Source organism: Neolamprologus multifasciatus, chromosome 13 (assembly GCF_963576455.1).
Source record: "Neolamprologus multifasciatus chromosome 13, fNeoMul1.2, whole genome shotgun sequence".
NCBI lineage: Eukaryota > Metazoa > Chordata > Actinopteri > Cichliformes > Cichlidae > Neolamprologus > Neolamprologus multifasciatus.
In genome coordinates, this window is record NC_140451.1 from 1,504,140 (window position 1) to 1,515,477 (window position 11,338).

At 42.8% G+C, this 11,338-nt stretch overlaps 1 protein-coding gene across 1 annotated transcript; it reads right to left on the minus strand.

Moving 5' to 3' along the window:
• Nucleotides 1–1,858: 1,858 nt before the first annotated feature.
• LOC146504760 (uncharacterized) lies at nucleotides 1,859–5,044 on the minus strand. The gene is made up of 4 exons (XM_085183574.1): nucleotides 5,008–5,044; nucleotides 4,149–4,313; nucleotides 3,636–3,758; nucleotides 1,859–3,481 (listed from the first exon to the last, which is right to left on the minus strand). The coding sequence occupies exons 1-4, from the start codon at nucleotides 5,042–5,044 to the stop codon at nucleotides 2,841–2,843; spliced, it is 966 nt and encodes a 321-aa protein (XP_085039700.1). The 3' UTR covers nucleotides 1,859–2,840.
• Between the last annotated feature and the right edge of the window lie 6,294 nt (nucleotides 5,045–11,338).

Sequence of the window (11,338 nt, forward strand, 5' to 3'; positions counted from 1 at the left end):
TTTTTTCTCTAATGATAAAAATTTTATTTGTGAAGAAGTTCATGAAGTCATCACTAGTTAACGTTAAAGGGATGGTTGGCTCAACAGAGCTCTGACTTTTTGTCAGCCTGGCTACAGTGCTGAAGAGAAACCTGGGGTTGTTCTTATTTTCTTCAATCAGTGATGAGTAGTAAGCTGTTCTGGCTTTGCGGAGGGCTTTCTTATAAAGCAACAAACTATTTCTCCAAGCTAAATGATGATCCTCTAAATTTGTGACACGCCATTTCCTCTCCAGATTACGAGTCATCTGCTTTAGGGTACGTGTTTGAGAATTATACCACGGGGTCAGGTACTTCTGATTAGAGACCTTAGTTTTCACTGGAGCTACAGTATCCAGAGTCGTACGTAGTGAGGAGGTGAAATTATTAACAAGATAATCAACCTCTGTTGGGGTAGCGTTCAGATAGCTGCTCTGCTCTGTGTTGGTACAGGGCATTGACGATGATAACAGTGGCTGGATTATATTCTTAAACTTAGTTACAGCGCTTTCAGAAAGACATCTACTTTGATAAAGTCCACTCTCCACTGCTGCGTAATCAATTATTGTAAATGTAAATGTTATCAGGAAATGATCAGACAGGAGAGGGTTTTCAGGAAACACTGTTAAATGTTCAGTTTCTATGCCATATGTTAAAACAAGATCTAGAGTGTGATTAAAGTGGTGGGTGGGTTCTTTTACATTTTGAGAGAAACCAATTGAGTCTAACAACAGATTAAATGCCATGTTGAGGCTGTCATTTTTAGCATCTACATGGATGTTAAAATCACCCACAATAATTATTTTATCTGAGCTCAGAACTAAATTAGATATAAAGTCTGAGAAATCAGACAGAAACTCTGTGTAAGGCCCAGGTGGACGATAGATGATAACAAGTAAGACTGGTTTCTGAGTTTCACAGCTGGGGTGGACAATGTTAAGCATCAGACTTTCAAATGAATTAAAAGTCTGTCTTGGTCTTTCATTAATTAATAGACTGGTGTGAAAAATTGCTGCCACACCGCCCCCTCGACCTGTGCTTCGAGATTTCTGGTAGTTAGAATGACTCGGGGGTGTTGATTCATTTAAACTAACATAATCATCCTGCTGCAACCAGGTTTCTGTAAGGCAGAGTAAATCAATTTGTTGATCAATTATTAAGTCATGTACTAACAGAGACTTGGAGGAGAGAGACCTAATATTTAATAATCCACATTTCACTGTTTTACTCTTTGGTTCAGATGTGGATACTGTATTGTTCTTTCTTTGTAAATGTTTAAGTTGTTTGTTGCTGGTTTTTAGTTTGTTTTTTGTCTTTTTGGAAGCAGACACAGTCTCTATGGAGATGGGTTTTTGGGGGGGTAGCAGGAGGAGAGAAGCTGCAGAGAGGCGTGTAAGACTGCAACTCTGCTTCCTGGTCCCAACTCTGGATAGTCATATTTTGAGGGGTTTAATAAATTTGTCCATATTTCTAGAAATGAGAGCTGCTCCATCCAAAGTGGGATGGATGCCGTCTCTCCTAACAAGACCAGGTTTCCTCCAGAAGGTTTGCCAATTATCTATGAAGCCCACATCGTTTCTGGGACACCACTCAGACAGCCAGCAATTTAAGGAGAACATGCGGCTAAACATGTCACTCCTGGTCTGATTGGGGAGGGGACCAGAGAAAACTACAGAGTCCGACATTGTTTTGGCAAAGTTGCACACCGATTCAATATTGATGTCAGATGTCAATGCCAGACTCACTTCTCTGTTGTGATGTCAAATATCAATGCCAAAGTCGCTTCTCTGTTGTGATGTCAAATATCAATGCCAGACTTGCTTCTCTGCTGTGATGTCAAATATCAACGCCCAAACCCTACGACCGACAAATAACACAGAACACGCAGCCAGTGACGCACCAAACACACACCACGTTTAGTGACCAATAAATCAAGCGCCACAGGTGGTGTAAATGACAGCTCAGGGATGTGTAATGATGTTGATTTTTTCTGTTCTTGTTCCTTTTTACCAAGCCGGGTTTGTTGGTCCTTGTTTCCCTCTCCTGCTGAGTTCCTCCTGACGGAGTTCATAAGCCAGTCAAAGATCTGCACGTCACAATGGACTGAGATGTCGACTTCCTCCCACCAAAAGAAAGAAAAAAGTAAAGTCGTCATGCAGCAGGAGAACAAAAAGTCATACTACAGCTACTGCACCCTCTAATTTATTAGATTCTTTCAATCATGTGTTTCATAGGGGCCTCGGAGCACTTCTGCACACTAAATGAGCTGTGCTGGAACTTACACCATCACGTAACCCATAAAGGAAATCTCTTATTCATAAAAAGAAACAAATGTTTGCTTTGATTCCTCCTTGAGAAACTGAATGTCACGGTCCTGGGTCGCTGGCTCAGTGTTTTCTGTTTTGTTTTATTAATCTTTGATTTCTTGATGTGTGATGTTAGTTCTTAGGTTTTGGTTCTGTGTCCCCGCTGTTCTGTGTTGGTACTGTGCCTCTACAGAAACAGCATCATAATTTCATATTTTGTCAGCACTTCCTAGCAGTATGTAACTACACAATAAATGTCAGGGTTTGCGTGTTGAGATATGAATGGAGGACCCAAGATGCAGGCACTGCTGATGTGAGTGAGCTTTATTTATGGAGAGTGACATACAAACAAAGGCGAGGGAGGCGAGAAACAAAACTAGGAAAACCTAAACTGGGAAAGCTGAGAACCAGATAAGAAACCTGGACACGAGGGAATGGAGTTAAAACACAATGACAAGCAGGAAAAACAGCCTGGAGGAACACAGACGGACCAGTAACGCACACAAGAGCACGAATGCTATAAATTAGTGATGGCCCGCTTGAAGCTGACGCTCCGGCGCGTGTGTCGAAAACACCAACACACCGCTTCAGAAGCACTCTGTCGATGCTCGATTCGTTTGGCCACAGTCACGTGATCAGTGACGTCCAATTGTGAATTCCACTCTGCAGAGTGGGCAATCATAATGAAGCAGTTCAGTTTTTCTGTAGATTCAAGCTGCTCTTCATATTTTTGACCAGCAGATGTCACCACAGAGGACTGTGTTAAAAAGCTTCCAGTAATGAATCGTTTTTCAACACAAGCTTCAGAAAGCTTTGTTTGGCCATCACTACTATAAATACACACAGAGGGAAACGAGGAAACACAGGAGGGGGACACAGCTGAGCCTAATGAATCTGACGAGACGGGTCCTTCATGTACTGTACATGATGCGGGTAGATGCTGTACGTTTATGGGCTGCAGGAGAGACACAGATTTGTGCAGCTGAGGTTGTTTGGGGTGCCTGCGTGTTCGCCTGCTGGGCCTGAGCGAGCCTCTCCACATCTGTGGCCCGGCGGTCTCTTCTCTTGCTGAGGATCTTAACATAGTTTGCTGGGATGAGCCGGTGGTCTCACCGTCCACGCTGGCCAGGAGCCAGCCACGCACACGGGGCTGTAGCTCTAAACACGAGGGAGATAGTTGTAAACATGGGGCACGCTCACACAAAAGAAGAGCCCTCATCTGTTATTTCTAAGATAAGGAAAACAAAAATAGAAGGTTTTGGGTCAAAGCACTCAGAATCAAATGTCCTGCAGCCAGTAAAAAGCTCATCACCTTTAGGAGCGAGGTTGAGCATCTCTCCAGCTTGCATAGAAAGCTCCTCCTGAGAAGCAGCTGTAAAGTCATATTCTCCTCTGGCCACCACGTGGTCGTCCTCCTCGCTCGCCCAGTTAGTGTCTAAACCAAGCAAGGAAGCTGAATGAAAGACATTCATCATTTTAACTGGTCTTAACCAAAAACAAGTCCTTCTGCTTTTCCTTACACTTGTAAAGTAACTAATGGCATATGGAGCTATGGTACCCAATTTATTTGCCACTGAGTTACACAAAGGCACATATGATGTCATACAAGCAGACTCATCTTTACACGTGTACTGCAGCCCTGAACATTACCAGCTTCAGATTCTATTATCAAACTTTGCAACAGCAGCCTTAATTACTTTGAACTCAAAACAATCAGCACCTGCAGCCACTGTCCTGTGTTGAGTACACCTCTCAAAACAACTAAATGTACTCATATGAATATGTGAGTGCTTGCTGTTCCATCTCTTCAGCCTGCTGCACAAACCTGCTGGGGGGACGTCCTCAAGGTGAGGTGTGTGTCTGTATCCTCCCAGGCTGTAGCCGCCACCGTAGCTGTAGCTGTAAGGCCTGTAGCCACCACAGATGGAGCTCCCATAGGGGCTGTAAGAGGGGAGAAGGAGCTGTTGGATGGACAGTAGGACTGCTGGACCTTATGAGGGGGCACCAGGGGCGCCATCCTGGGCAGGACAGAAGGGCTAGCAGGGGTAGAGGAGCCTGTAGCTAATCCTAAATCTGTAGATGTGTTTGGTGACAACATAAAGATAGAATATCAGTAAAATCCACCCATAATTCATTGCAACATTAATTGAGCAAAGCATTAGTTCAGAAACGTCATGGAGTCGAGCTAAACCACAAACTGAATGAACAGCTCATAGAGTGGCTCTCTTCCACAGCGTGTCCTTTGTCCTTTCTCCCTCCCCTCAACCCCAACCAGTCCTCAGAGGCTGCCCCTCCCTATACCTGCTTCTACTGGAAGTTTCTTCCAGTTAAAATGGTGTTTTTCCTTCCCACAGTCACCAAGTGCTCGCTCAAAAGGGCTTGTTTTGATCATTTCGTTTCCTCTGTATTACAATAGGGCCTCCACCTTGCAGTATAAAGTGTCTTGAGGTGACTGTTGTTGTGATTAACGCTATATAAATAAAGTGAAATTGAATTGAGTCAACTCTTCCTCCTGCCTCATCTCCAGCTCTGCTACTCTTCATCTGTACAGACGGTGGAAACACACAATAAATTCACCATCAACCAGCAGCTAGCGGCAACTTTTAGCATGGGATGTTTTCTCACATGAGCTGACGTTATGAACCAGTCAACACACCTTAAATATCCTTAAATATCATTATCACAGCTCTGATTGTTCAGCTTCTCCAATCTGATGACCATATTCTCTTAACCTTAAAAAGATATGTTGATATGTCCAAAAAAGATAAAGATGTGTCAGATTTAATTCCATTTCCTCACTTAAAGTGGAAAAAAGTGTCAGGGTGGGGGGACTGATTGAACTGTGATTGTGGAATTTGCCTCACACAGGTGCGTTCACTGTTGCTTGTTTGAGAATACTGCTGTATATATACAAATGCTGACTGCATAAACAAACTGTTGTACAGATATTTTTAGAATGATCTGAATATATTAAGAAAAAGACAATAAAAACAATGACTTGCAGCATCAAGCGGAGGACTTTAATCTTCTCTTGTTTACGAGTTTGGGGACAGGTGAGCAGAGGACTGACAGATGAAAAACACGAGCTTTCTCTAAGGGTGTTGCCTCTCCCTTAAAGACAGGCTGAGGAGTTCAGTTACTCAAAAGGGGCTCAGAGTAGAGCTGCTATTCCTACACGTTGAAGAGAGGCTGATGAGAAAAGGAGAAAGAGGCCCAGGGCAGACCTAGGACACTCTGGAGAGGCTATATCTCTCAGCTGGCCTGAGGATGTCTTGGTGTTATCCCAGAAGAAGTGGAGGAGGTGGCTGGGGAGAGGGAGATGTGGGCTTCTCTGCTTAGGCTGCTGCCCGGGTAAACCAGTCCTTGATAAGCAGAAGAAAATGGATGGATAACAATAATAAGCAGAAGAAGCTAAAAGACACAAATTTAAAATAAAACATTATTAGTTATGAATTGAAAGATATAATTATTCAGCTATATAATAACTCAGCTTATAAATATATATGTAGGCATTTTTTTAAAGGAAATTATCGGGCAAAGGAACTGAGTTTGTTGGCAAACAGCAGCTACATTTTCTTCTGAACTGACAGTTAGCAAGTACAGAACAAACAGAAATGCAATGAAAATATTTCTGCGGCTTTTATTAATTTCACTTATTAACCAGAACTGCACAAAACAAACAAAAAGGCTCAATTAACAGAAGAGAGAGAAATCTAGCGAGACACACTGACTAGGACACGGCCTCAGAGGAACAAACTAGCAGTCAGCCACTTGTACGGCTGTGCAGATAAATAATTAGTTGCTTTTTTATTCCTGGGAGTTCTGATCCTCTCCAAATACACAGGGAAGTACCTGATGCAGCTAGTTTTGGGTACTACCATCACCAAGCATTTAAAAAATCTATTAGAGGATAATAAAGTGTTTTCACCAACCAGAAGAAAAACATATTTTAGCGTATAAAATAGCAGTCTCTTCCAAACAAGTCCTTTAGCATGCTGATGTTAAAAAAGATCATGTAGAGTAAGACAGGCATAGAGAACAGCACTGACTGGGAGAGGCTTTGAACAGATGACATACTCAGATCAATTCAACATATAAGACTTTAACAATGCACAAGCATCTATCAAAAACCTATTTAATCTATCATCTGTGATATTATTATATACAATTATAATGTATTGTTCATCTCCCTTAAATAAACAGGCAGCCTTAAGGTATGAAATATTCATTTGTCTACTGTTTCAGTGGCTGATAGTGCCCCTCAGGCCTCAATGTGAGTTTGAAGCCATTATAATCTTCAAGTTGTTTAACGATAAACAGATTTTGAATGAAAGCCACGGAACTTCGGTAGCACAAAAAAGTCGATATTCTTTGTGTCCATATGGATCAGTCATATTACCATTATTTCCCCCTAAGGTTGCCAAAAGCACCAAGTTAATACTTGAAAAAACTGCAGCAATACACCAAAATAGAATCAATATTCTGTTTACTTGGTGACAACGCTGCTTTTAGCCTTCAATCAGAAAGCTTGAGTTGGCTAGTTTAGCATCGGGCTAACGTTTAAAGCTTTCACTTTGGGGAAGTAACTCGCATTACTGCTACTGCTGTGTAATCTTGGTTAAATTCACAGCATATTCCAGAAATGACCCTGCAATAACTAACTGTTAGAATAGCGGCACCGTATTGCATCACACTGAGTGCATTTCAATCATTTATCCCGCGAGTTTGCTAGCTAGCAAAATAATAAAAACGATTTTAAAAATTAGCATGTGTAACGTCCACACTGGAGAAAATGATTTACTAGGACTTACGCAAACTCCTCCACAGTGAAAACGTACAAATCCTTCTTGCAGACTCATTCTTGTATTTTTCGTTTTCCAGCAAACACTCATTAAAACGGCCTCCAGCACGTTAGTGCGCTCACCCCCGACTTTTCGGGGAGGGGGGGTCACACATTGAAACAGACTGACGTGCAGAGGTACAAGGCAGCCCAGGCAGAGAAATGTTGCTTTTAGACTTTGCCATTTTATTTCTCTATCTGATAAGAAAACTATTCAATCAGATAGTTATTTGTGGTGAATGAAATACAGTTTCAAGACGTTTTAAGCACCAAGTCCGAAATAGAAGCACTACAATATATCCAAGATTTTTCAAGGATTTCAAGCACCCGTACGAAACCTGCATATGCAGTTGATGATTGTTAAAATAAAATAGAACATTTTCATCAATTTCTTGTTTGCTCCGAAATCTACGACATGGCTATATACAGAAAAGCTCGACATGTTATGCAAAAGAAAAAAATACACGAACAAAAATTCTCGTAATTGTCAGTTTCGTAATTTCAAAATTCTCCAAAACTAACATTTTCTTTGATTGACTCATATTAAATTGCCTACGGTCAAATTTAGTGTGAACAATATTACACAAACAAACATGTGTGTGCGCCTGCGCATTACATCAGAATCACTTTGATCCCTTGTGACGCGGTAGCTTTGCTTCGATCCTTCATGACGTGGTAGCTTTGCTTTGATCCCAAAACCCATAATACGAGCGCTCACCCATTATACTTTATGGCATAACGGACGTTGACCTGACACCAACCCAAACCCTTTCCAGATGTTTTCAGAGCATTTTACAAAAGAAACCAAAACAAGTTCAGTTTTGTTTCTAACCAATTCACAGAGCAAACAGACAGATCGTGGCTATTAAAGTCAACAAGAGCGACCCTGAAATTCTGCAACAGGTAAAACTGACCAAAGAACAATTTCAATACGAGACAGATTATCAATCCAAGGAAACTGGATATATAAAACCTAAGCGTTTCAATGACCTCGAACAACTACTGAAGGTTAGGCGAGCAGCTGAAAATGGTCAACCATTATTTGTTAGTCTAATCAAACAGATGTTGGCCATGTTTCTGAGGTCGTTTTCTCCTTTTTTATGTTGTTCTTTCAGTTTTTCTCCTGAGATGAGGTATGAAGTGTCTGTGGTGCAGCTGATCTGGTCTGTCTCGAGACAGTCCAGGCTGCACTCACCTGCAACAGGTGGAGACTCACCAGAACATTCAGACCTCACAAATTGTGTCTTTCTCAACTCTTCTATAAAGGGTTTCTCTCAGGAGGGGAAGGCAGTGAGGCCTGGAGGAGGTCCACCCCATCACGAGGGTGATGTACTCACCTGTTACAGGTCTCCACCTGTAACAGGTGGAGACTCACCAGTACATTATGAACTCTGAATGTGTTTGCAGTGTGCGCAAAAGTTTCCATGTTCGGATTTCTTTGGGGGAGTTTATCTCTGGATGTGTGCAGATGTATGTGCATTAATGTGTGCCTGCATGGAGATCTGAGGTTGGCTGCTAGGATGGACCTCTGCACATAATCACATGTGTGTGAAAGCATTTCCATGTTTGGATTTCTTTGGGGCGGTCCATTAATGTAAAGAGCGGTGAGGCGGCCCACTCCCGGTTTTTCCTGCTTTCTTTCCCGCACCTGGAGGGCGTCGCAACCTCCTCATGAGGGCTGGCTAGTTTTTGGGAGTTTGTGTATGTGTCTGTACAACTGTGCTTATTGTTTTGTGTATTCCAAACTAACAGGATTATGACATCACACATATTTAGAATCTTACCACCAATTTGATCCTTTGATCCTTGAATCCATAAATAGGGGTGAGAAGCGATGACTTTTAGTCCATTAATCACAGCATTTATGTTCGCAGAATTGAAACGTTCACCAGAGAAGTATTTTGAAACATCTGGATCCTTTTCGGAGTAACTGTTTACAGATTCCAACATGTCTCAGAGAAAACAACCCTACAGATATTTAAGGTAAGTTTTCTTTCTTTTTTCTGTTTTTCTGTTGTTCACTAAAAGAAAAAGGACTCACACAGGCTCACCTCTACACGGCTGCCGTCTCCTCTAACCCTGCATGTTTCTAAGGCAATTTTTCTCCTAGTTTATGTTGTTCTTTTAGTTTTTGTCCTGAGATGAGGTTTGAAGTGTCTGTGGTGCACCTGGTCTGGGCTGTCTTGAGACAGTGCAGGCAGCACCCACCTGTAACAGGTGGAGACTCACCAGGACATTCAGATCACACAAGTTTTGTGTTTCTCAACTCTTCTGTTGAGGGTTTCTCTTTCTGCTCAGCACGTGTCAGAGTATGACAACTGCTCAGTGCGTGTCAGAGTATGACAACTGCTCAGCACATGTCAGAGTATGACAACTGCTAAGTGCGTGTCAGAGTATGACAACTGCTAAGTGCGTGTCAGAGTATGACAACTGCTCAGTGTGTGTCAGAGTATGACAACTGCTCAGCACATGTCAGAGTATGACAACTGCTAAGTGCGTGTCAGAGTATGACAACTGCTCAGCACATGTCAGAGTATGACAACTGCTCAGCACATGTCAGAGTATGACAACTGCTCAGTGCGTGTCAGAGTATGACAACTGCTCAGCACATGTCAGAGTATGACAACTGCTCAGCACATGTCAGAGTATGACAACTGCTAAGTGCGTGTCAGAGTATGACAACTGCTCAGCACATGTCAGAGTATGACAACTGCTAAGTGCGTGTCAGAGTATGACAACTGCTAAGTGCGTGTCAGAGTATGACAACTGCTCAGTGCGTGTCAGAGTATGACAACTGCTCAGCACATGTCAGAGTATGACAACTGCTAAGTGCGTGTCAGAGTATGACAACTGCTAAGTGCGTGTCAGAGTATGACAACTGCTCAGTGTGTGTCAGAGTATGACAACTGCTCAGCACATGTCAGAGTATGACAACTGCTAAGTGCGTGTCAGAGTATGACAACTGCTCAGCACATGTCAGAGTATGACAACTGCTCAGCACATGTCAGAGTATGACAACTGCTCAGTGCGTGTCAGAGTATGACAACTGCTCAGCACATGTCAGAGTATGACAACTGCTCAGCACATGTCAGAGTATGACAACTGCTAAGTGCGTGTCAGAGTATGACAACTGCTCAGCACATGTCAGAGTATGACAACTGCTAAGTGCGTGTCAGAGTATGACAACTGCTAAGTGCGTGTCAGAGTATGACAACTGCTCAGTGCGTGTCAGAGTATGACAACTGCTCAGCACATGTCAGAGTATGACAACTGCTAAGTGCGTGTCAGAGTATGACAACTGCTCAGCACATGTCAGAGTATGACAACTGCTCAGCACATGTCAGAGTATGACAACTGCTAAGTGCGTGTCAGAGTATGACAACTGCTCAGCACATGTCAGAGTATGACAACTGCTCAGCACATGTCAGAGTATGACAACTGCTCAGCACATGTCAGAGTATGACAACTGCTAAGTGCGTGTCAGAGTATGACAACTGCTAAGTGCGTGTCAGAGTATGACAACTGCTAAGTGCGTGTCAGAGTATGACAACTGCTAAGTGCGTGTCAGAGTATGACAACTGCTAAGTGCGTGTCAGAGTATGACAACTGCTAAGTGCGTGTCAGAGTATGACAACTGCTAAGTGCGTGTCAGAGTATGACAACTGCTCAGTGCGTGTCAGAGTATGACAACTGCTAAGTGCGTGTCAGAGTATGACAACTGCTCAGCACATGTCAGAGTATGACAACTGCTAAGTGCGTGTCAGAGTATGACAACTGCTCAGCACATGTCAGAGTATGACAACTGCTAAGTGCGTGTCAGAGTATGACAACTGCTAAGTGCGTGTCAGAGTATGACAACTGCTCAGCACATGTCAGAGTATGACAACTGCTAAGTGCGTGTCAGAGTATGACAACTGCTAAGTGCGTGTCAGAGTATGACAACTGCTAAGTGCGTGTCAGAGTATGACAACTGCTCAGTGTGTGTCAGAGTATGACAACTGCTCAGTGCGTGTCAGAGTATGACAACTGCTAAGTGCTTGTCAGAGTATGACAACTGCTCAGTGCGTGTCAGAGTATGACAACTGCTCAGTGCGTGTCAGAGTATGACAACTGCTAAGTGCTTGTCAGAGTATGACAACTGCTCAGTGCGTGTCAGAGTATGACAACTGCTCAGT

What these genes read in the sequence shown, in the direction of transcription:
- LOC146504760 (XM_085183574.1), bottom strand. Translation starts at nt 5,044, where the DNA reads ATGGTCATCAGATTGGAGAAGCTGAACAATCAGAGCT. An exon ending in TGAGGACGTCCCCCCAGCAG is followed by an intron (nt 3,759 to 4,148) that starts GTTTGTGCAGCA and finishes TGCTTGGTTTAG; the next exon opens with ACACTAACTGGGCGAGCGAG. An exon ending in GCTCAACCTCGCTCCTAAAG is followed by an intron (nt 3,482 to 3,635) that starts GTGATGAGCTTT and finishes CCTCGTGTTTAG; the next exon opens with AGCTACAGCCCCGTGTGCGT.